The sequence below is a fragment of the Pelophylax lessonae genome (assembly GCF_965119305.1).
Source record: "Pelophylax lessonae genome assembly, chromosome: 7".
Classification (NCBI taxonomy): domain Eukaryota; kingdom Metazoa; phylum Chordata; class Amphibia; order Anura; family Ranidae; genus Pelophylax; species Pelophylax lessonae.
The window spans coordinates 196,138,548-196,165,359 of NC_138774.1; the positions used below are offsets into that span (position 1 = coordinate 196,138,548).

Consider the following 26,812-nt stretch of genomic DNA (forward strand, 5'->3'; position numbering starts at 1 on the left):
AATTTTAATAGTTTCGTTTCCAGGAGAAATACCCGGGCTGAGGCCGAATCTAGAGTCAACACCAGAAAGTACAACTTGTTGGACGGAGTCAAGACTGACTTTTGAAAATTCGGAGTCCAGCAGAACTCCTGCAGAGTTCTCACATTGATGTCCAGACCCTTTTTCAGGGCCGAGGACGATTCTGCCCTCAGCATAAGATTGTCCAGGTACCCCAGTACTGTAATCCCCCATTGTCTGAGTAAAGCTAACACCGGGTCCAACACTTTTTTGAACAACCGAGGAGTCTGAGGCCAGACCAAAGGGTAACGCCACAAAATTGATAGTGCTCCTCGCCTATGGCAAAGTGAAGAGAGTGTTGATGCCCAATGTAGATCAGGATATGAAGATAAGCGTCCTTGATATCGATGGAGGCTAGAAATTCCCCCTGACGATGGGAAGTCACGACTGAGGGAATGGATTCCATTCAAAATTTTTGAACCCGCACAAAATGGCTCAGGGCCTTAAAATCCAGGATAGGACAAACCTTCCCTTCCTTTCTGGGAACCGTAAAGAGGTTTGAATAAAACCCCTGAAAATCTTCCCGACACTGGAACAGGGACTTTTAACCCCTGTGACAACAAATCCTGTACCGCACCTAGAAGGCCCTGAAGCCGATTGGCGGACAGACGCAAATTGGAAGGGAAGAACCTTGCTGGGGGCAAGGATCAAAACTTGATCTTGTAACCGGACCAAATCGACTCGAGAACGCATTTGTTTTAGAGCAACGAGGTCCATGGATCCGGAAAGAAACAAAGACGTCCCCCTACCCCTAGTACGGGTGAGGGTGTCCCTTCAGGTGAAGGAGGGCTTATCCGCAAGACCGGAGGAGCTTGCCTAGGATTTTCCACCCCTGAAACCCCCCTGAGAAGGGTCGAGAGGGTTTTGACCCCTTGTCTTGTGACCCCGTGGAATGAAAAGGCCGATTGTGAGCCGAAAAGATCGGACTCTCTGTTCTTAGTAACCTGTGGAAACAAAGTGCTCTTGCCTCCTGGGATACCCTTAATGATCTCTTCGATGGAGGCTCCAAACAGATGGTCCCCTACGAAAGGAAGATCCGCCAGAACCTTTTTGGAGGCCTGGTCTGCAGGCCAGAATTTCAACCAGATCATGAGGCGCAAATGCATCCAGGTAGGCATCACAAATATATTGCAATACCTGTATCAATTGATCCGCCAGCCGCGCCATTTCCTGAGGGTGCTGACCCTCCTTCAAATCCTGACATAACAGCTTCGCTCACTCAGTCAAGGTCTGGGAGACCAGGTTACGGCAAACACTGGTCTCAGAATTGAGCCGGCCACAGTGAAATGATGGCACACCAACGATTTACCTTTCCTATCTGCAGGATCCTTAAAGGATGGAGCGTCCTCCACAGGTAATAATCTGGCTTTATTCAATCTAGAAACCTGGGAGTCTACCACCGGTGGTACTGTCAGTTTCTTCACAAGAGAGTCTTCAATGGGATATCTCCTAGCGAAATGCTTAGGTATCCCAGCCATGTGTTTCGGGGACCCCCACTGGCTAGCAACAATCTCGTCGAAATAGGCAGGGAAGGAAACACTTTAGTCACTCTGGATGGCCTGCGGGTGCCAAATTGCACTGGCATGGCTGACGCAGCATGCACTGCGTCCTCCATTTTTAAAGTTTCTCGCACTGACACGATCAGTGCTTCTACCAGCGCCTTTTCATGCGCCCAGGTTGTGGAAAAGGAATCATCCTCACTGTCAGAGCACTCAAAGTGCGTGGACGTGGATCCCATAGAGTGACTGGCGTCCGCGGCAGCCACATCAGCCTCAGATTCTGAGGAGGCAGAGGAACCAGGAGAAGGCAGCAGGCGATTTTTGGTGGGTCACTTTTGTAAGACCATATCCACTTTTGACACTAAAGACTGTAGGGCCGCCGTCATAGCAGAGTGGGACCCCGAGAATCCCCCCTCAGAGTGGGTCCGGTTGTGAGACATGTTCAGCCAACTCCATGACACCCTGGTGCCGCAATGGGAAAACAGTAAATGTTTCAACAGTAACTGTGAATAAACCCCAGCAGCACTGATGCTTGTGGGACTACAGGTCCCAGAACACTGCAATAGATCAGACCAGGTAGGGAGATACCGCCCAGGACTCGCCACCACATGTGCCTCCACAGCAGCAGGCAGGGAAAGAGAAGAATAAGCGACAATCGTTTGCAGCACGCCGCACCAAAGGAGGCCGTCCCCTGCATACCGCACTATGCGCCTACAAGAAAATTGCCGCCGAATCTGCGCAATAGACCGGTCCACCGAAGCATGGCTGCCGGTCTCAAGGAAAATGGCCTCTGAGCGGCCGCACATGGAGCCTTGAGAAAATGGCAGCGCCTGCGGGTACACCCCCCCCCCCCCCACCAGCCGATCACCTCACCTCACTGGGGGTCATAGTTTTAATTAACCACCCCTGGACACCCCACGGTTAGTAGGGAAAGGGAGGGAAGGTGGGGGGGGAGGGAGAGTAAGACCTCCTATTTATGAGGAAACACTGAGGGAGGGCAGAGCATCACTGAAACCAACGACCCCAGAAGGACCCGCACTAACCCCGATCTTCCCAAGGAAGAAAGGGGGGTTACTCACCATACCATTGGAAATTCAACGGGGTTCACTCCAGGGAGATCACCTCATCTTGGAACAAGGGGTGCTACGGGCCCGAGGAACGCTGCGACTCTGGCCGCGACCAGGTCATGTGCGTCCTTCTTTTCTGAATGGACACAGTGTGTATTACTGTAAATGAATGGGAAGCTCTGTACAAAGCTATTCCTGTCCATTCATTCAGTGCAGCTGAGGCTGCAGAGATGAACATTGAGGGCTGGGCCCTCAATCTCCTTTCTCTGTCACAAAGGTGAAACATTGGAGGTCTGTTTAGATCCCTGATATTTCAGCAAAGCCCCCCCAATGGAGCACCTAAAAAAACGGTACAAAAATAATAATAGATAAAACTGTAAAAAAAAAAAAATGTAAAACGAGTTACATCGTATGCTGCCCTACTGGCCCCATCCACTGTGATACTGACAAAGTCTACTGCTATATTGACACTGTCCACTGCTCTGACACTATTCATGTCCTACAGACACCACTGGCAGAACTACCAGGGTTGCATAGGTCGCACTTGTGAAAGGGCCCTAGCATTCTGCCACGGTGGGGAGGCCCAAGATGGCAGGAAGGGGGCCCACTGCAAAACATGGAAAAAGGACCTGCTGTAGGACCATAATAAAAAGCCCCGGGACAGGAGTAAGGGGTCCTAGGATCGGTGGGAAGAGCCCAGGCCAGATGGCCCTTTACTGTTTCTTGCACCTAGGTATGCATCTGGCCTTTAAAAAAAAAAATTATCATAACAAAAGCTAGGTTAAGGAAATATATCCTGTGGAATACATGGAAGGAGTCATTTATCATTCTGCAAATGCTATATGACTGGCTGCAATGCTTTGTATTTAATACTTGAATAACTGATCCAGAACAAGTATTAAACTCCTGACTATATTCTGACTTTCCTGATTTGCTTACTTATTCCAAGTCAGTAACTCAGGAAACACTGACGCCAGAGGGTCAGCATGTTAGCTGAGCAACTCGCATGTGCGAAAAAGGCCACCATGTTAACATTGAAACTGTATCTGTCAAAAAAACAAGCACTGATTGAGGCCAGGATTGGTACTGCAATGCAAAAAGTTTTAAAATGTTTACATTGCTATAGCATTAATATTTTACCTCTTTATGTAACAAGGTGACAATATTCAGGAAGTAATTGTCCTATGTCTGTTTTTTTTAAAGGAATAATTTATAATATGTGGCAGTTCCATATTACAAGTAATAAAAGCCACAGCTCACCAAAGAAGATTTTTAATATGTCTCACTAAGCCACAGTAATAATGTCATCTTTGTGCCTTGCTTCAGACAGGGAAAGGAGACAGCATCCTGTCTGCCTGTATAGCGGCACTAACATACGCTCCAGCAAGCACTTATTAAAACCATTTGGCAACAAGATTTAATAAAGCGATCCTCATAAAGCTGTCAGGAGGAGAGGGCTCTTATTGACCTACAAATCCTCCACTGGGCTTAATTGTACACTGCTTGTCTGCTAGCATCTGTTCTGCTCCTGCAGGGATGTACAGTTTCACTTGAAGTGTACCTGTTGCGCAAACGGAGGACATTCAAATAGTTAGACATTCTTAACAAGCAGTAAATGAGCTTTAAAACAAGCAACCACTGACCTTAGTATCTACATGCAATGTGGAACAATTGAAGCTCAAATTTTCACTAGAAGCACTAAAGCCTTGTATTCGCAACAACTCGGCAGCCTTCAAATTACTATTATAAACAAGAGCAGGTCCTCTCGAAGCAAAGGGGCATGGTTAGCTAAGCTCACGAGAGAGGTCAGTAAGGGCTTGTTTTAAAGATCATTTATAGCTTACTAAAGTGGACCTCCATCCATTACAACTGCTTTCCATCTGGTTCTTCCTTCCTCTCTCTCACATAATTTGATTTTTTCTTTCATTTTTAAGTGCTTTTGAACTTTTTGTGCTCAAGCTAAAATGATGAAGCATCCTCTGCTCCCTCCTGTAATATCCACAACACACACCCCAGGAGGCAATTATACAGTTGTGCACATGCAAACTGCGTGATCCAAGTCATGCACACAGATGCCACAGGTATCAAGGTCCCAGATGTCAGCATGTACATGCATGGGAAACCCCCACACATGCACAAATGTGTCACAGGTATCTGCCAAGGACTGGCAGAGGCCTGCAGCACATCTGCACACACATGAGACATTCATAGATAGCCATGTGTGCAAGGAGGGTAGGGGTGGAGATAGCAAAGACTTCCATTCTGTTTTATTCTTTTGGAGTATTCGGACACAATTAGCAGAGATATGCCAAATTTGGTGTCACACATTTTTAAATGCAAGAGAAGAGATTTGTAAAGGGGCTGTAATGGCAGTGATCTCTAACAGTCTGATGTAACATGTCTTCAGTCCTTAACTGTCTCCTGTAACATGTACAAAATTTCCAACTACACCTGCAGCATGTCTCTAACCACATCTATAGCATCTCTGTAGTTTCTATCCATTTCCTGTAGCATTTCTGCAGTCTTTAACGATCTCCCGTAACATGCTTGCAGTCTCTGTCAATCTCTTGTAGCAAGTCCAAAATCTCAGTTTCAGTTTTCTGTAGCATTATATAGTTTGGGAACTTACTTTAGGTCCCTTATAGCAAATAATTTGACCACCATTGGCCTAGAGTGGAAAAGGTTTAGAGAGAAACAGAACAAAAACTCACTCCCACGCCATTACGGATTAGTGGGGGATTTATTAGCATGAGGTCAGGAAGATTACAGGATGGCTTCATACATCATACTTTTGAGGGCCTCATTGCTCCAGAGATGTTCCAAACCTATTATAACCAGGTGGAAAATATATATCTTTCACAATTTGAAGCATAACAATGAAAATTCTAATTCATGCCCAATTGTGACTAGTTATCTTTACAGTTCAGCCTCCCCCTGTATAAAGGTGAGCTGACAAAGCACATAACTGAGTGCTCCAGTACCCTACAAAATCCTTGTTATAGTATTCGGATAATTTCAAAGGAGGAATACATAACAGAGATTAATCTTTGCCATTAACTGTGACAAGGAAAGAAAAACATTGACCACTAATCCTGGAGTGTCCATCTCATGTGATGCTTAATACGGTTTTCATCAGCGCTGGGTCTGTTGCGGTCAATTTAACTGTCAATGATGCAGAAGTAATGGGGGGTTTAAACGTTGCTCTTAAATTGCATGTTTAATGAAATTCAGGAAAAGAGATATGCGGCAGTCATCTGTGTAATCCCAGATTCTGATGTAACAAAGGTTTGGCACAGTTTAAGACGTTGGGGTAATTTTCGGTGAATTTATAGCTAACTTACATAATAACAGAAAAAAGTTCAGCAGTAAGAATGCTGACACCAGTAAAGTGTGCTTATACACAAAATAATAGGAAAAAAGGGAACACACAACGTACTGTCTTTAAAGAGTAGCGCTACCCAGCAATGGTGTTTAGTAGATGCTAGAAAGTCAAACCACCAAACAAATACCCTTCTAAAACCAGCCATAGATGGTTCGAACCATGTATGAGCAGACTGAATGTACCCAAGTTGATCAATTGATCATCTTGGGCACAACCAGCCTTTCTGATTTTACATGTAAATATTGCCAGTGGCTGTTATAATCGCTAGCAGTAATCACTGTGTTTCACGAGAAGCTATGCCCGCTGGGAGAACACAATGGCTCCATGGATCAGTGTCGATGGGGGAATCTACTGATTTTCTTTCCTGCATCCACGGGGAAAATCACTCAGTTTTTGGCTGGCTTTAGGCTGCTGGAATATATTTTTGCTAGAGCACACTCATTCACACTCATTTAGGCTGCTGGAATATATTGTTGCTAGAGCACACTCATTCATGAATATATTACCAACATTAAATATTAAGAAAACATATAAGAAAAGCCTTTTGCTTAAATTTCCTCTTTTAGCAGCTTAGTAGATGCCCCCTACCTATGCTTTTGTGGTAGTGCAATACATGTTTAAACTTTAATGTGCTATTATTACAGGCTTTGAATGGAACTGTGTTGTCGATTTAGAAATAGCCAGCAGAGTAGTGTTGATTTTGATGCCAATTTTCATTTTAGTCGTATTTTAGTCTGACTAAAATGTCATTTTGGTTTTATTTGTATTTTAGTCATCTGAATTGTTTTAGTTTTAGTCATATTTTAGTCGATTAAAATATTTTAGTCCAAGAAATGCAGTGTCTCTAAGCACTGTGTGTATTGCATGTGATTTCAGCTACAGTGCCTTGAAAAAGTATTCCTACCCCTTGTATTTTTCCACATTTTGTCATGTTCCAACCAAAAAACTAAATGTTTTTTTGTTGGGATTTTATGTGATAGACCAACACAAAGTGGCACACAATTGTGAAGTGGAGGAAAAATGATAAATGGTTTTCAACATTTTTCACAAATAAATATCTGAAAAGCATGGCATACATTTGTATACAGCCCCCTTTACTCGGATACCCCAAACTAAAATCTAGTGCAACCGGTTGCCTTTAGAAGTCATCTAATTAGTAAATGGAATCCAGAGCTACAATCTACTGGTTTAGATCACAGCATATTCATGTGTTAGACTGGCCCAGTCATAATCCAGACCCAAATCCAATTGTGAATCTGTGGTAAGACTTGAAAATTGCTGTTTACAGACTCCCCATCCAATCTGACAGAACTTGAGCCATTTTGCAAAGGAAAATGGGCAAAATGTTTACTCTACATATGCAAAGCTGGTAAAGACATACCCAAAAAGACTTGCAGCTGTAATTGCAGCGAAAGGCGGTTCTATAAACTATTGACTCAGGGGGCTGAATAAAAATGCACGCCACACTTTTCAGATATTTGTAAAAACATTTTGAAAAGCATTCATCATTTTCCTTCCACTTCACATTTATGTGCCACTTTGTATTGGTCTATCACATAAAATCCCCCAAAAAAAAAACATTTATGTTTTTGGTTGCAACATAACAAAATGTGGAAAATTTAAAGGGGTATGAATACTTTTTAAAGGCACTGTACATACAGTACACAGGGCTGGGTTCCGGCTGTGAGACAGAGACTTCCCGTTTCACACCTGAAACCGAACGGAGTCTGGCTGAGTGGCACTCTGAGAGCACGACATCGTCAGCCTGCTCCTTCCACTCAGCCAATCAGAGGGAGCTTTGTATTCATTCACAGAATACAAAACATCTTTGAATGGCTGAGCGCCACTTAGCCAGACACTGTTTTGTTCCAGGTGTAAGACGGGAAGTCTCTGTCTCACAGCCGGAAACCCAGCACTGTGTACTGTATGTTGCTCAAGTTACATGGAGTACATACAGTACTTAGAACACTATGTAAAACAAATAGTTTGTTTGGAAAACAATGGACATCAGCTTTACTGCCGGTTCACACTGATGCGGCTGCGGCGATCGCATGTAATGTCGGAGCGCACTGCTCCTTCATTACATGCGATCGGCTGTGCGGTGCGAGTTTAGCCATACACTTTGTATGGCTAAATTCTCACCGCACCCGCAGCAAAGACGCACAGGACCCTTTTTGGCAGCCGCATCAGGATCGGATCGCACAGCGGTTCACACTTGTGCGATCCGATCCTGTGCGAACTGCAAGATCGCACTGCGATATGCGATCAAACTGGGGGTGTCGTTAAGATTACATTGACACCCCCAGCGTATCGCATATGGCAGTGTGAACTGCCAGGGGTGCGTTTGCGATGCAGGAACAGGCTGCAAATTCGCAGCCTTCCCGCATCGCATAAGTGTGAACCGGGGCTTAAGTAGCCCATATAGCTATTAAAGTGCATGTATCGCTATGCAAAACACCCTTTGTTTTTGTTTTTTTGTTTTGGGTAGAGTGGGGAAAGGTCAGAGACTCTGTCAAACCTTTTAATGCTGCCTGTGTCCTCACTGGGGAGAGTCACTCCTCTAGTTGTACTGGTTTAACAGGGTCTCCAAGACAGAAAAGAAAGTGTAGGACAATCTAAAATGAGTTCCCTGAACAAAAGGTAAGAGAAAATCATCCAATAAGGACACCTATTCTGGGACCCACTGTCTAAGGGGAGGTATGTCCCTCACCTTGGAAGATTTTCTCTAACATCTAGGAGACAGGAAGTGAAGGGAAATTTCCCCAATGGTACATAGAGGTGAAAGTGGTACACACACTAAACTGACAGATTTTAGTTCTTCCCTGTGTTACCTATAACTAAGGAAAAAAAAAAGTTTTAAACTAGCCTATCTGGTGCTCCATTTTTTTTTTTTTTTTTTTTTAACCTTCTCAAGCCTGTTCCTTCCTGTTTATAAGAGGTATGCTAGCTATGCCTGAACAGCTCAAGAATGCCACAGAGCAACTAACAGTCAGAGTATCTGCAGCAAAGATGCAGAAAAGCAATCATTTTAAAGCAGCAGTAGCAACCTACCTCTGGCAGAATAGCTTTAAATACTGGTGCATCCATCAGGGTGATCTGGCTCTGGAACAAAAACACAAGGAATAGAAGAACAGTTTTAAAATTATGAGCTGCCAGTGGAGGTAGAGAAACAAAAAGAAAAAAAGCCATTTATTTATATAATTGATTTTTACTTAAAACAGGACAGCAAGAATCGAATAGACATCTTTTCTATCTTCTTTTTTTCAATCATTATATATAGTTGTTACATAGTTACATAGTTAGTGAGGTTGAAAAAAAGACATCAGTCCATCCAGTTCAACCCATAATGTGTGTGTTTGCTGCTAACCGTACATTGTATACCCCCTAAATGTTGTGGTCTTTAACCACTTTAGCCCCGGAAGATTTTGCTGCTCAATGACCAGGCAACTTTTTTCAATTTGGCACTGCGCGACTTTAACTGACAATTGCGCGGTCATGCAATGCTGTACCCAAACAAATTTTACGTGCTTTTTTTTCCCCACAAACAGAGCTTTCTTTTGGTGGTATTTGATCACCTCTGCGCTTTTTATTTTTTGTGATATTAATAAAAAGAGCAAAAATTTTGCAAAAAATTGACATTTTCTACTTTGACGGTTTAAAAAAATATCCAATATATTCAATTTTTTCTCATATATTTAGGCCAAAATGTATTTAGCTACATGTCTTTGGCAAAAAAATTCTCAATGAGCGTATTTTTATCCACTTTAAGACCGGAAGATTTTACCCCCTTCCTGACCAGGCCATATTTTGCAATTCGGCACTGCGTTACTTTAATGGACAATTGTGCGGTCTTGCAACGCTGTACCCAAATTAAATTTACGTCCTTTTTTTCCCCACAAATAGAGCTTTCTTTTGGTGGTATTTGATCACCCGTGCGATTTTTAATTTTTGAAAAAAAGAGCGACAATTTTGAAAAAAAAAATTTTTTTCACATTCTGATATATAACATTCCCCCAAAAAAAAAATTAAAAATCAAAATTTTTTAACATTCTAGGCCAATTTGTTTTCTGCTACATATTTTTGGTAAAAAAAAAAATCACAATAAGAGTATTTTGATTGATTGGTTTGCGCAAAAGTTATTATGTCATGTTACATGTTATGTCATTTTTAATATATATTTTTTTTTTTTTTACTAGTAATGGTGGTGATCTGTGATTTTTTGCGGGACTGTGATATTGCAGCAGACAGATCGGACCCCTAACTGACATTTTTGACACTTTTGGGGGGACCAGTGACATTACTACAGTAATCAGTGCAATAAATATGCACGGTTACTGTAATAATGACATGGCAGGGAAGGGGTTAACACTGTTGGTGATCAAGGGTTAAATGTATGCCTCATGCTTACTGACGTGTGTGGGGGGAGGGGTTCTGTGACACAGACAGAGATCGCAGGTTCAGCTATGCTGAATCCTGTGATCTCTCCCTGTCTGAGACAGATCCGTCTGTTTTGTTTACACAAGCGGGCGGATCTTCTCACACTTTCCCCGACAATCGGGGAAGAGAGGCGGTGATCGCCGCCTCTCCTCCTCCGGCCCCTGACTCCCGCTGTGTCTAAATACAGCGGGAGCGAGCCTCCGGTGGCACGCGCACGACGCCGAGACAACTAGGAGTCCAGCGACGTAGCAGCACAGTGAGCGGTCTTAAAGTGGTTAAGGTGCCCATCTAATCGAATTAATATAAGGGGTCAGGCGGATACCAGTGGCGCATCGACGCCACGCCCTACACCCGGTACGTGTGACGTCTGGTGACGCCGCACGCCGGGATGGTACATTTCCATCCGCGTCCATGTGGGGAAGTTAGTTGGCGCCATTCGCCGTTTGGCATGGACGTCCTTCAGTTTCTCCCCCATTCCTATGGACGCTAGCGTGACGTTGGGGGGTCTGTTGGTCGTTATCTCCTTAACTGTCAGCTCACCACGTTGGATCCTTGCACTATTCCATGGTTTTAAACTGTTTTGGTATATCGCACTACCTACACTATGGCGTATACGGTGCTATATAAAGGTACTACTTTCTCACATCCCTATTTATTCTGTTTCACTCACCATTGTTCTCTATTTCCTCTATCTCTCACGTATAGTTCTCTTAACCTTGGTGCACCATGTCCTCACTTTTTTACCTACCTTCACTTCACTTCTCTGTCTCAGTCACCCTTTCACCTATATTTCCGTTGACCACCCTGCCTATGGTGCTTATTTATACCCAATAATTGAAGTCTCCCCCCTTTCATTCACCCCCAAGGGACTACCATATTACCCTACGATTCACCTTGCTGCCAGAGTTGGGCTACTTCCACGCACCCTATACCTCAGCTCCCGGAAAAGACGTTCCCCAGGCACCATTCATGTTCAAACTTCCTCCTTTCTACGGTTTACTTTGGATACCTTGGTAGCTCTGTAAGTATGAGGAGGAAAATCACTTTGTATTGTGCTTTCCTCTAGCCTTGTTTCCCATTCCTTTTTCCTTCCTTTCCCCTTACCAACTGGCATATCCACTCAACGAGTCCTTATTCTATTATAGGTTATACATCTACACACTTCGCATCTGCTCCTGATGAGTGAACATATTCACGAAACGCGTAGAGCTACTCTAGATGCTACACCATACCATCTTACAGTTTATTACCATTCTATCTTTATGAATTAGTTACAAACAATAATTATTTATTAATTTTATACCATGTATTTCCTCGTTTTGTGATCAGAGAGCTATTTAGGTCATTATTAATTTCATATGTGCAATCATGTTATTCCGTGTATAATCATGTTTTTTATATGTATTTTATGGTATCAGCTGTTTGTAACGCTCCTGCGTTTCTTATATGGTGTGGATTTTCAGCTGCAGAAATAGTTTCCACGTCAGTAGTCATGTAAGAGATATGCTGAGATACCATTCCCAACCTCAATGACTCATCATGTGTGGAAGGTCTTATTTCAGCCAGTAAATACACACAATTAGCAAGCTGGTTCCTAGAATGACTTTATGTATGTGGTAACACAATGATGAAGTTTGAGGGATAGGTTGAGTGGAGGTGATAGGTGATAGACACTTGAAGGTGAGACAGTAGCAGATGGATGCAGGAAGGTTTAGCAATGTTGTATGATAGCAGATGATAGAATAGCAGGTGGACATACAAAAGAGATCAACCCAGTGCAGAAAAGTAGCAGTAGTCTCAAGAGCTAGCAATCTAGTTTATGCAGATGTAATAAACAGTCTTTACTATGCAGAGCTAGATAGTGTAAGCTTAGTATAAGTTTATAGAGAATTCCCCTGCGGGGTACTTAGCACTATTAGCGATACAGCCGAAGGGTGGTTCAGGAGAGGCGGATGATCCAGTAGCGGGATAAAGGGATCAGCGCAGCGAGGTTCCGTCAGCGAAGTAAGCTTGCAAGCATGGAAGCTTCAAGCAAGGTTAGCATCCAAGTAAGGGTGTTTGAACGAACACATGTGAGTGAGAACCGACGCCTTAAATAGCCATCTAGTCCGGTGCTGAGTGATGACAGCTTCAGTCTTAAAGGTGTATGCGCACCTTTCCAAAAGTAAATGGTAGGGCGCATACACTTGGAAAGTGGAAAGTGTAATTTAGGGTACCAAAGGTACCGGAACATTACACTGTTTTGATCATGTTTACTATTATTACTGTACTATTTACCATATTATTCTTTACGTGAATAAAATGTTGCTAAATTCATATAAATTATGTTTTATTATGCTATGATCCTATACACATTTATACCATTATATACATGTCTAGATACATCTGTACAATTTCCCCAGATTGCACCTGCGGTTTCATTTAAAGTCCCAAACTCCCTTATATTTATTCAATTGCTTCAGGGATGGAGGTATTGACCCTACCATGTCATATCCTCAATTAAAGTCCCAATTTTTTGTCCCCCTGTTTGTGCCCATCTAATTGTTTTTTTAAACTATCGATGCTCCCTGCTAATACCACTGCTTGTGGAAGAGAATTGCTTGTATTTTGTTTGCTATCATCAAAGAATCTGTCAGTTGAAATCTCCTTTAGATTATTTTTGCCTTAGTTTTTCCCAGTCATGTGGGATGCAAAAACAACATTTGTCGGGCGCTTCTGCGGGGAAAACAGCCCTCCAGCTCAATCTTGATAAAGGAAGAAGGAAAAGGAAGGTGAATGGACTTCCAATATCATGCAAATGCACCGCGCTAACACTGAGGGCAGCTCTTTGAATTGGTAGAAGCAGTTCCAACTATTAGGCAAAGAATGGAAAAAGCGCCTCTGAGTGCAGCTAGTAACAATTTATTGCACACACAACTTTAGCAAACTTACAGAATGAATAGCATATATCATCATGGCTCGGGGTCTCTTCCTGATCCTGCGACTCGTCCTTCCTCTAGCTGTCCAGCAGCAGAGAGATGACACGGGTGGAGGAGCCCAATCAGGAGCGATGGGTTAGTCCAAGGCTGCGGTGGAACGTATGCCTCGCCTGTGGACCACAAGCACGTTACCGCCCCCCTGTCATCATTACGCCCGATGCGGTCCACGGACGAGGTATGTGTTCCACCGCAGCCTCGGACTAACCCATCACTCCTGATTGGGCTCCCCACCTGTGTCATCTATCTGCTGCTGGAAAGCTAGAGGAAGGACGAGTCGCAGGATCAGGTAGAGACCCCGAGCCATGACGATATATGCTATTGATTCTGTAAGTTTTTCTAATGTTGTGTGTGCAATAAAGTGTTACTAGCTGCACTCAGAGGCGCCTTTTTCCATTTTATGCAGGATGCAAAGGCATCTCCTGATTCAGGGAGTTGTATGACATCAGCTCTCTAGCTCATGTGGTTAGCAAATGGTCTCGGCTTATGTTCATGCAGGGAATGCCTTCTTTCTACAACTTCTATAAATATTTTGCACATGCTCAATATCAGTTTGCATTGCACCATAAATGCCATATGGTATACCAAAAGGAAAACTTTATGGCTACTGCCTACTGATATAGAAGTTTCTGTACCATATACATGGAGTAGCAAACAAAATAACAGAGATATAGTTATCCTTTAAAAACCAAATCAAAATTTGGGAAACATATCTGAAAAGGTAAGTTACTTACAGCAAACTCCTCGGGAGTCACTTTCAAAACATCGAACACCACGGCATCATAGCTTTTGTTGGCATAGTCCGAGCTGTGCCCGTCTAGAGAATCCGAACTGCTACTCCCCTGGCAAAAAGAAAAGGTTTACAATAAGCAGGTGCTAAATGCCATGCTATCTGTTGCAGTCGATACTGTACATGTTACTTATACTGATTCTGTGCACCTTCAACGCTGGCTAAAACAACCCATTCAGTTTAACCACTTTACCACCGGAGGATTTTCCTGCTAAAAGACCAGGGGTTATTTTGCGATTTTTTACTGCGTGACTTTAACGGACAATCGCGCGGTCGTGCGACGCTGTACCTAAACGAATTTCACGTCCTTTTTTTCCCACAAACAGAGCTTTCTTTTGGTGGTATTTGATCACCTGTGCGATTTTTTGATCACGCGCTATAAACAAAAAAAGAGCGTAATTTTTGCAAAAACAACAATATTTTTCACTTTTTTTTATATGAAATTCCCCCAAAAAAAATGTAAAAATCAAAATTTTTTAAAATTTTCGGCCAATTTGTTTTACGCTACCTATGTTTGGTAAAAAAAATCGCAAAAAGCGTATTTTGATTGGTTTGCGCAAAAGTTATCGCGTTTACTAACAAAGGGAAAGATTTTTGTCATTTTTGGTGTTTTTTTTTTTAACGAGTAATGGCGGCGATCTGCGATTTTTTTTGCGGTACTGCGACATTGCGGCGGACAGATCGGACCCTTGACTGACATTTTTGACACTTTTGGGGGTACCAGTGACATTACTGCAGTAATCAGTGCTATATATATGCACTGTTACTGCAAAAATGACACTGGCAGGGAAGGGGTTAACAGTATTGGACAGGGAGGGGTTAAGTGTGTCCTAGGGGCGTGATTCTAACTGTGTAGGGACAGGTCTACTAGTGTAAAAACGAAGATCAACAGTTCTACATAGTAGAACTGTTTGATCTTCACTTTTACACAGGGAGAACTGACAGGTGGCTTGTTTACACAAGCCGCTCTGTCTTTCTCCCGCTGTAGCGGCGATCGTAGTGTAACCGGCGGACATCGGGGTCCGCCAGTCACACTCCCGCACTCCTCCGTGAACGAGCCGAGGCGGGCGCGCGCCTCGGCGGGCGCGCGCCCGCCCGCTATTGGCTCTGGAAGGAGTGACAGGCGAGCGACGTAGACCTACGTCACTCTGCCTGGCCGGGGCCGACTGCCGCAGTAAATATACTGTGCGCAGTCGGCAAGCGGTTAAAATAAAGACAAAATATTTTTGCATAGATATAAAAAAAAAAAAAAAAAAAAACATAAATACCATTTTTTTTTTAAGTGATCACATTCCCTCTGTTCTCAGCTGCATAAAAGCTGGGGGGACTGGGGGGGGGGGGGGGGAAGCAGCAGAAGCACACTGAGTTTGCCAGCGCCAGCGAGTGGCTGTGTGAGGTGGGGGGGTTGGGAGGGTGGCAGGACAAGTCTGATTTTAGGGACAACACAAAATTTGGGATTTTCTTTTACCTTCAATGTTAATGGTAAACAGGACAGATAGAGAGGGTAAATCTTCTTAACAGGACCATAGACAGCAAAAAAAAAAACTGACAGGTGTTCTAATCCATTTGCACTCTATACAAAATTTTTAAAAAAAGTTTTGCCTTTAGTTATACTTTTAAGTGGACATTTCAGTAACTTAATAACTCTTCATAAATAAATTCCTGACATGTCACATATACATACGGTGTTTCCCTGAAAATAAGACCTACCCTGAAAATAAGACCTACTGTTATTTTTGGGGAGGGCTTCAATATAAGCCCTACCCCGAAAATAAGCCCTAGTTTAGTTTCTGTAAAATCCTAGCATACACTTTATTACTGTTTTATATAATGTCCAGGGTGTTTCTGTAATCGTGAAAATACCTACGGTGCAGCGCTGCATGCCGCTCAGCTGATACCCCGCTCTGCTCTTTTCCTATTCTAATAGCTGTCAGCAGGGGATCTCAGCCCCTCCCCTCTGCAGTGTTCAGAGCGGGTCACAGAAGCGCCGAGCATTATATTAGAATAGTGTGAAATACCTTCGTTACAGCTTGGCGCTTCCGTGACTCTCAGCTGTCAGCGGGGGAGAAGAGAAGGAAGAGCAACGGGAAATTGTCTGAGCAGCGCTATACCGAAGGTATTTCACACTATTATAGTATAATACTCGGCGCTTCTGTGACCCTCTCTAAGGGGAGGGGCTGAGATCCCCTATTGACAGCTATGAGAAGTGAAGGAAAGGAGAGCAGAGCAGGAGATTAGCTGAGCGGTGCTGTACTGAAGGTATTTCACACTATTAGATTACAGAAACACAATGGACATTATATAAAACAGTCAAAGTGGATTCTAGGATTTTACAAACTAGGTTCACACAGCGGTATCCTGACAGGCAGGGAGGGAGATTAAGACCTAATCCGAAAACAAGCCCTACTGTGTCTTTTGGTGCCAAAATTAATATAAGACCCAAGCTTATTTTCGAGGAAACACGGTACTATATACAGTGGGTATAAAAAAGAATCACCCCTCTTTAAAATAATCCAATTTTGTTGCTTTGCAGCCTGAAATAAAGACAGACACAGTATTTACTCAGTGCAAGGTATAGCATCTAAGGGAAAGATCTAAAACCAACATGTCAGATTTTTTTTTTTTTTTAAAGATTCTGCTCTCCTTCACCTCACAGACAAGTGCTGGCTGTTTCCTGTTCCTCTTCTAGACTCCCATGCAGACAGGTTTACCCTTTCAGGACCACAGTACCTGTATTTAGGGTTTAGAGGTTATTTCCCACCCAAAGTGTCTCTAAATCGGGGGGCCTGACCAAGATGGTGACCTGAGTGAAGGTTTATGCTGAAGCTCCACATGCCTAATCCACTATAACTCCTATCTAGCCGGTGACATCCTAATGCACCATCGATCTTCAGGGACTTTATCTGAATAGGATAAGAAGCTCCATTCCTGGCGCCAACGTGGAGAACCATGCACGCTCCTTCACCAACATGGCCTCTCAGACGGAGCTGGAGGAGCCAGCTCCCTCTGCTCAGTCGGGCCTATCTGATGTGATGGCAGCCATTGCGGCTTGTCAGGCAGCCCTGATCTTGAAGATAGTGGCAGTACAACTTGATGTGGGGCTTCTCCGCCAGGATATGGATAAGGTGGGATCCAGACTTTCCTCAGGGGAGCAGCGCCTGGGCCATGCTGAGGACTCGGTGTCTGAGCACACTAATTCTCTCAGCTTCTTCCAAACCAAAATAGGAGAGCGGGAATAGAAGGCTGAAGATGGGAGGAACAACAACCGGAGGAATAACGTTCTCCGCATTGTTGGCCTGCCTGAGGGAGAATCTGATGTGCACCCTATTACCTGCGGCCATATTCTTTCCCTTCTACACTGTTGAGAGAGCCCAACTTATACCACCAAAGCTGCCCTGCCCCCTGAGATGAAGTCCAATGGGTGGTCAAGTAAGCATGGGAACCTTGCGTATCAGAACACCAAGTTATTCATCTTTCCCGATTATTCTGTGGAGACACAGAAACTTTGGAGATCCTTCGATCAAATTAAAGCGGTTCTACGCACTTGTGGAATTCGGTATAGTATCCTCTTCCCAGCCTGCGGGTTTAGGATGGGGAAAGCGACCTGGTTCTTTACCTCCCCTCGCGAAGCGTCCATGTGGTTGGAATCGCTACCCCTAAATCACTGCATGAGGACTTTGTGCATTACCCTGGAACCTTCTTCCATCAGCTGCCTGGGTTCCCTTTTCCTTGTAACCAAACCGCTCCTGTTCTGGAGAAGTGCAGGGTTTTTTTTTTTCTGTGCCTGAGAACCACTGTAAGTTTTACAATTGTTCTCGCACCATATGTACCAGTTCAACCAAGTGTTATGCCCCTGGCTTGTCCAGGTGAACTACAGTACTCTGAGCTGCCCCGTTATCTTTGTTCCTACAGCTCACACCAGCTCCGTAAATACCTACTGACTCTTTTCCCTTCTGTATTGTGCTTCACCCATGCTTGCTGACTGGATGGATGAACTACTGTCCTGTATACCCGTTACCCCTTTCCAAGTCATCAATGTCCCCCTAATCAGGATGTGCAAGGAAACTCTGGTGTTGCTGATGCAGGCTGTGGTGTCTTTGCCCTCTCCTTCCCTATGATCTAAACTAGTATCCATATGTCCATATCCCTTGTGGGATCCAGCAGGGTCCTATACATTAATTTTGTCACTACCACGTTACTGTCTAAAGAGAACTCGGTTTTTACTTGGTTATTTCCTTTTGTTTTTAGGAAAATGTTTTATTCTCTAAACTATTATGTTGCAGCTCAAGTGTTCCCACTACTCCCTGTGTCTAAACCACAGGAATACGCCCATTGGCTTATACCACCCCCCCCCACCCCCCCTATTTGGGTGTCTTAAACTGTTTGGGGACTCAAGCATTCCCCCATGGGGATAAAGGGTATTCTTCCGCTACTGTTTTTGTGGTGGGGGGTTGGAGGGTTGTTCACTTGGGTTATGGTGTTGTTCTTAAACAATGCTTTATTCTGGTCTTTTTTACATGACATGGGAAATGTATATTAACTTTACTCAATATGGTATTGTGCAATGTATGCCTTGGTCTTTTGATTCATCATTCGGTGCTGTTCTCTTTGGGCAATGGGCCCCACGAGCCTATCCCCTTTATGTATATATTTACACAGATATTTCATGTCACAATTTACAGTAATTTCCTGGAATGTCCGGGGCCTAAATTCAGCCGTTAAGCGTTCATTTGTAAGATCCTGGCACTCTCAGTGCCTTCCTATCACATCATTTCCGGGTGCGTTCCATCTACCTAGGTAGATGAAGCACATATAGGTGTGTTTCCCTTTAAGAGTGCTGACATCATCATGAGGCGCCGGACTGAACAGCTATTTAAACCACCAGCTTTCACTCACATGTGTTCGTTCAATGTGCCTTGATGCTTAACTGCCTTGTGAAACCGCATGTTCACCTTACCTTGTCTCGTACTGCCGGAGCTTCCAGCTATACCCTTTACCTGAACTGAACCGGAACCTCGCTACGGATCCCGTATCTCGCTACCGGATCACTCCTTACTACTGGACTTTGCTACTGCTAACTATCTAGTGATAAGTACCCCACAGGGGATCCCTTACTAACTTTACTTCACTATCATCTACTGCATATATCAAGACTATCTCTATCTAAGCTACTCCTATCATCTGCATAGATTGTGAGCTCTTGGGACTACCATCAACTATCTTTGCACTGGGTTACTCTATCTTCTATACATGATTGTTAGAACCTATCTGCATACTACCATCACCTACCACTCTCTTGAATACTATTACTGAGTGCTCACCATACTATTGCCTGTCTCTCACCTCTATACTATCATATATTCTATCACTCCAGGAACATCATATAGAGTGTATGTATATTGCATAATCAGGCTGTGCACGGTGATGAAGTCCTGAGAGTTGGATATGTTGTTCAACAGAATCTCTACACGACTACTGAGTGTAACAATTCTGCAGCTGCAAATCCATTCACTAACAAGAAACGCAAGAGCGTTACAGATTGAACGAACCTTTAAAAAAAAATATGGATTCAGCAGAATTGTCCACTCAAGTGACACAGTTAACACAACAAGTAAATGAATTAATACTTGCTCTTACTGAGGTAAAAGAGGAAAATCAGACATTGAGACAGCAGATAGCCCGTATTTCACAGCCTACTGCCGCTCAACCCCCAGAACCTCTTGTCTTTCTACCAGACAGGTTTGATGGTTCCCGTTCCTCTTTTCTTTTTTTTTGGATGGATTGTGAGCTCCTATTTATCCTTAAGCCCAGGACCTATCATAATGACTTTATTAAAGTTTGTGCTGCCATTAATTTGCTTTCTGGCAAAATGAAAACATGGGCATACCAGAAACTGCAAGAAAAAAGTCCGATCCTAGACAATTGGGAGTCATTTGCAATTGTGATGCACTCCCAGTGTCTCCCCTCCCAAAAATCTACTCCTAAACCTGCTCCAGGTAACCGCAGACCCCGGCTACCTAGGGAAAAAAGGAAACCAAATGAATATGGTGATCCTGCCTGGTCATGGTACAAGCCTGCCTTAAACAGTCAGCCTTGTCACTCTGACACATCCCATTTGAACCCTGATCCCACAGAGATTGATGAGGAGCCTATGGAGATTGGTGCTGTACATACTAAGTTGTCCTTACAAAAAAAAGATCACAGGAGAATCTGTGGCCTTTGTTTTTATTGTGGAGAAGGGGGACATTTCATTACATCTTGCCCAACCCGACCCCATAGGCCTAAGGCTCTCCCAATGGAGGCCAGGCGAATCCGAACTGTCTTCCCTGAAAAACAGCCTGGAAATTACCAAGGCTGTTGCCAGCCCTGTCCCCGTTCTATATCAGAAAAGGACACCCAGAAATTGGCAGATGTTGGTACAGATACTCCTATTTTGGCAAGCACACTTATAGCTTCCAATGAAAACATTGAGATTCTTGCACCTGACTGCGTACGCGCTTCTAATGGCACAGTGGTACGTAGGAAGGATCTAAGGTTATTTGAAGAAGCATTGGTTGCTATGACTACTTCGGATGTTTATGCGTCCGATTAGTGAGGGGTTCATATAACAGCCTACCTGATCCGATTCTCAGATCGGTTACCAACCTGATCCGATTCTCGTATCGGCAACAAGTCCTATCTGATTCTCAGATCGGTTACCAACCTGATCCGATTCTCATATCGGCAACAAGTGATCCGATTCTCACATCGGTTACCAACCTGATCCGATTCTCGTATCGGCAACAAGTGATCTGATTATCAGATCGGTTACCAACCTGATCCGATTCTCATATCGGAAACAAGTGATCCGATTCTCACATCGGTTACCAACCTGATCCGATTCTCGTATCGGCAACAAGTCCTATCCGATTCTCAGATCGGTTACCAACCTGATCCGATTCTCGTATCGGCAACAAGTCCTATCCGATTCCCACATCGGTTACCAACCTGATCCAATTCTCGTATCGGCATCAAGTCCTATCCGATTCTCACATCGGTTACCAACCTGATCCGATTCTCACATCGGCAACCATTTTTTTTTCCGATTCTCATATCGGCAACCAGTTTGTTTTTTCCCGATTCTCATATCGGCAACCAGTCTTATCCGATTCTCACATCGGCAACCAGTTTTTTTTTTTTCCGATTCTCACATCGGCAATCAGTTTTTTCCGATTCTCACATCGGCAACTAGTCTTATCCGATTCTCATATCGGCAACCAGTCTTATCCGATTCTCGCATCGGTAACCAGTCTTATCCGATTCTCATATCGGCAACCAGTTTTTTTTTTCCCGATTCTCATATCGGCAACCAGTTTTTTCCAATTCTCACATCGGCAACTAGTCTTATCCGATTCTCATATCGGCAACCAGTCTTATCCGATTCTCGCATCGGCAACCAGTCTTATCCGATTCTCGCATCGGCAACCAGTCTTATCCGATTCTCGCATCGGCAACCAGTCTTATCCGATTCTCATATCGGCAACCAGTCTTATCCGATTCTCACATCGGCAACCAGCCTTAGAGGCCTTCCGGAGCCGGCCTTACGGAGGGGGTACTGTAAGATCCTGGCACTCTCAGTGCCTTCCTATCACATAATTTTCGGGGGCGTTCCATCTACCTAGGTAGATGAAGCACATATAGGTGTGTTTCCCTTTAAGAGTGCTGACATCATCATGAGGCGCCGGACTGAAAAGCTATTTAAACCACCAGCTTTCACTCACATGTGTTCGTTCAATGTGCCTTGATGCTTAACTGCCTCGTGAAACCGCATGTTCACCTTACCTTGTCTTGTACTGCCGGAGCTTCCAGCTATACCCTTTACCTGAACTGAACCGGAACCTCGCTACGGATCCCGTATCTCGCTACCGGATCACTCCTTACTACTGGACTTTGCTACTGCTAACTATCTAGTGATAAGTACCCCACAGGGGATCCCTTACTAACTTTACTTCACTATCATCTACTGCATATATCAAGACTATCTCTATCTAAGCTACTCCTATCATCTGCATAGATTGTGAGCTCTTGGGACTACCATCAACTATCTTTGCACTGGGTTACTCTATCTTCTATACATGATTGTTAGAACCTATCTGCATACTACCATCACCTACCACTCTCTTGAAAACTATTACTGAGTGCTCACCATACTATCGCCTGTCTCTCACCTCTATACTATCATATATTCTATCACTCCAGGAACATCATATAGAGTGTATGTATATTGCATAATCAGGCTGTGCACGGTGATGAAGTCCTGAGAGTTGGATATGTTGTTCAACAGAATCTCTACACGACTACTGAGTAACAATTCTGCAGCTGCAAATCCATTCACTAACAAGAAACGCAAGAGCGTTACATCATTGTTGATCCACTTCCCGCAGAAACACAACCCTCATGTTTGAGACGCATCTCCAGGGCTCCAAAATTATCATTCTCAAAAAATCATGGGTCGATATGCATCATCATGCTACCCACTCTACATATGCTCGTAGGGTCAGTATTCTGATGCAGAAATCTCTAGGATTTCTACCTGACATGGCAGCAAAACATTGCATGACCTTTCCACCCTTAGAGATAAACAAGGCCCTTCTTTTTTCTGCCCAAAACGTTTTCGAGTATGGGGGCAAAAATAGGAGATTGCTGGCTTGGCTGACCAAGGGACAAATTCCATCCACACCTTTTGGCTGTATTAGGAATAAAGAGGGCCATATGCTTACATCCCCTGACCATGTCAACACCTGGTTTCTTGAGTTTTCAGGACATTTATTCCTCTTGAGTCCGGTTCCTGCAGTCTGAGCTCTATGCTTTTCTGGATACTGTCCCCTTTCCCAAGTTGACTGCTGCAGACAGAGAAAAGCTAGAAGCAGATATTACTTTAAAAGAGGTTCAGGTGGCACTTGGGTGGTTACAGAGTGGAAAAACACCAGTGGTGGACGGTCTACGCTAACTTTATGGAATTGTTATCTCCTAGACTTCTCTTTTCTCCGATTTCTCCTTTCTGGAATCTGTACCGTAATATTTGGATGAGGCTATCAATGTCTTAGTACCCAAGCCTGGCAAGGATTCACAGGACTGTGCTTCTTTTCAGCTTATATCCTTGGTAAATGTTGACGCCAAGATCTTTGCCAGGGTTTTGGCTGGCCGCCTCTCTCAGGTGATAGAGGACATGCTAGGGTCATCGCCTCACTCGATGCCGAAAAGGTGTTAGACTTTGTGGAGTGGGTGTATCTTTCGGAGGTCCTTCATCGTTTTGGGTTTGGCCCAAAACTCTCCATGGGCTTCAATTGCTCTACAGGTCCCCCAGGGCACGGATTCGCACTAACAACTGCCTATATTGTGGTATGCAGCATGGCTGACCACTCTCCCCCAGCCTGTTTGCCCTGGAACCCCTGGATATATTAATCAGGACTGCTCCGGATGTCTTAGGCTTGCGGGTTGGGAGATTAGAAAAAAAACTGTTCCTTTATGCAGACAATGCCTCTCAACACTATACAGAACACTCCTGGGAGCGGACTCCTCTACGTTGGATCGGCTGTGGGAAACATGGCACGCCGACATTCCGTCCCTAGATAAAGGACTGGGAAGATTGTCTGGAACAAGGTCCTAAGCTAGTCATTTCTTCCCGGGACAAATTCAAGTAAAATTCCTTCACAGAGTTTAATACACTCCCCAAAGGCTCCACTGTATCTACCCGGACAGAGACCCTACCTGCCCGAGATGTAGGTTACATTTAGGATCATTTCTTCATATGTTCTGGGATTGCCCCGTAATTGTAACATATTAGTCAACAATATTTTTGGAAATAAATCTTAAGTTGCAGCTTTCCCTGCCGTTATCGCCAGAGCTGGCCTTATTAGGGATTCATGATGATGCCCAATGTTCTCACCATTCCAAGCTGCTAATCTATCATATGTACTATGCCAAAATGGAGATTCTCATGAAATGGGCTTCACCAACTCCCCCCTTTCTATCCTCCTGGGAGGCAATGATAGATGCAGCCCTACCCATGTATAAGATTATTCTTATGAATAGAGGGTGTTAGTGGAAATATGACAAGGTTTGGTCACCATGGACTTCCAGTTGAATGCTGACTTCTGGATCTGTATACTTGTATGGTGGGGCATGTTGATCAGGGAATTGAGATGGATGACCTGGCCCTTCTTTACTTCTGCCTTTCTTCTGCCCTCCCCCTCCAATTCATGCCTTCATTTCTACTATGCCTTAACTTTGTTTCAGAATAAATAGTATTGACTGTTACATCCCCCATGTTCTCTAACCCCTGGCTATAAGTAATGTTCTCTTTTACAAATGTATCTCTTTTCTTTGTCTTATCTGCTATAAGAAATACCAGGCAGTGTACCATTTCATTATTTAGATTTGATATTGTCCTGCTTTTTAATATCAAATAAAGCACTCCTGTGTTGTTAAAAGTCTCTGAACCTCCAAATTCTAGGTCCAATCTGGGCCTTACCAATCATGAAAGAACTGTAAATCAGTTCTCTTTTCTCCAACTGGAATACCCCAGAATCCCACACCCTGCATAGGTGAGAAACCCTGATTACTTAAAATGCATATTGGGAAAGTCGATAGTGGATAATGGGAAAACATATCTCTTATTCGGGACCCATCCCTACTATCCTTTACACTAGCCACAAGGTGAGAAACTACAAAAGCTTACCTGTTTAAAAAAATGTGTGAACAGTGCCAAGAACTGCTCACACAGTAGGGTTTACTTATATCTGTAGATGGATAACAGAAAAGCTTTATCTGCACAGATAAGCTTTCATAAGCTGTCAGCAGGAAGCATCATGCTGAAAAAAAAAAAAAAAAAAACTAACAACACACCCAAGATAAACGTTCATGAGCCGTTAGCGGAAAGAATCATACTGCTAAACTAAAAAAAAATAAATAAAAAAAAAAAAAATCCTTCCCAAGGGTCCTGTGCCGTGTAGTGTGTTTCATAAGCATCACCCAACCATGGCACCTCTGACCCCAGCCCTATAAAATGCAACTTCAATGCTATAAATTGAAATTTTAGAAACCATCCAACTTACTGGAATTTACACCAAGTAGCTCAGTAAACCTCACTGGTCAAAAAAAAAGTTGTTGGCTGAACATGGCTGGGAATGTATAAACCCAAGCCTTTCTACTGTCATGCTACATTAATCTGTAGACAGGCAGCATGAAAAGTGAAGGCTCTGTACACAAAATCCAAAGACAGCGAAGGTATTAAATCCTTGCTTTACAAGAAATGAGCTCAATGATACAGACATAGGAGGGATCACTGACACACCATAATGGATCCATATATTTATCTGTTCTATATATACACAATTGCTTCATACACTCCGATAGATATATCAGTGACTGTCAAACAGTATGCAATATAAAACTTGCTCTTGTGGCTGCTGGTAAATGACAGAGGTGTGCAGAGTCATATGTCTAAGTGTAAATGTGTCAGTAAATGTGTCAGTAGTGCATATTTCACCAACACGATTCACCTGGAAAAAGGAAAAAAGCTTTTCCAAATCAATCCAAGTATTGTATGTAGCACACAACTGCTTTTTGATCAGTAAAAGGATCTGAAAAATAGACCATACCCATCTCAAAGACCAATGTTTATACATTTTTTTCACATTTTGGTATAGATTACTTTTTTACATTTTGGACTTGTTAGAGGCTAGCTTCACAATTGTAAAAAACAGAATTTTTGTAAAATCTTACCGTAAAATTCCTTTCTCGGAGTCCTCTGACAGTCGCCGCCCACTCATACAGTCTTCACCAATGGGTATTGACCTCTTATCCATAGGAGCAAGCTAGGCATAAGACTTGTTAAAAACAAAGTAATCTACATAGACACACCTATGGGGGCTGTCCCACTGGTCCAATACCTCCCTGCTATCAGCCATCCCAACTAGCAAGCAGTTAAAGTCCAAAGAACCCCAATAGAGGGGCGGGGGCGGCGACTGTCAGAGGACTCAGAGAAAGGAATTTTACGGTAAGATTTTACAAATATTCCGTTTTCTCTTACGTCCTCTGACAGTCGCCGCCCACTCATACAGTCTTCACCAATGGGATGTCCCAAAGCAGTGTAGACATGAGGGGTGGGAAAACGCAACTGTCAGAAAGGCAACGCAGCACCCACATCAGAGAAAGGAACCTTACGAGATCAGAAAGGTATCCTCCGGTAACATAACATAAAAGCTCAACTGGAGCAACAACCCAGGAAAGCAAATAAACAAGGGGGAAAAACCCCCAACAGTCAGAGCCCTGCAAAACTAGGACCCCCTTAAGGCACTGCCGCACACAGAACTTTGCGGCCAAAAGAGGCCTCTTCTGATGCCAGAACATCAAGTTTATAGAACTTTGAAAAGGTGTGCATAGACGACCAAGTCGCAGCCTTGCACACCTGGGCCACCGAAGCCTGATGGCGGAGGGCCCAGGATGCACTCACCGCTCTGGTAGAGTGTGCCTTGACAGGGAAGGGCGGTGCCCGTTCCTTAATCGAATAGGCCTGTACAATCGTCTGTCTGATCCATTTTGAAATAGTCGCCGCAGACGCA

The 26,812-nt window shown here is 43.7% G+C and overlaps 1 protein-coding gene across 5 annotated transcripts in view; it reads right to left on the minus strand.

Annotated features, from left to right (window-relative positions):
- Positions 1–26,812, minus strand: part of RALGPS1 (Ral GEF with PH domain and SH3 binding motif 1) — a 1,028,186-nt gene that overhangs the window by 752,115 nt on the left and 249,259 nt on the right. For all 5 annotated transcript variants that reach the window (XM_082262603.1, XM_082262602.1, XM_082262601.1 and 2 more), the window contains exons 4-5: positions 14,152–14,259; positions 9,057–9,107 (exon numbers count right to left, since the gene is read on the minus strand). In XM_082262603.1, coding sequence (XP_082118729.1) covers positions 9,057–9,107; positions 14,152–14,259 — 159 coding nt within the window. The remainder of the gene's footprint in view (positions 1–9,056; positions 9,108–14,151; positions 14,260–26,812) is intronic.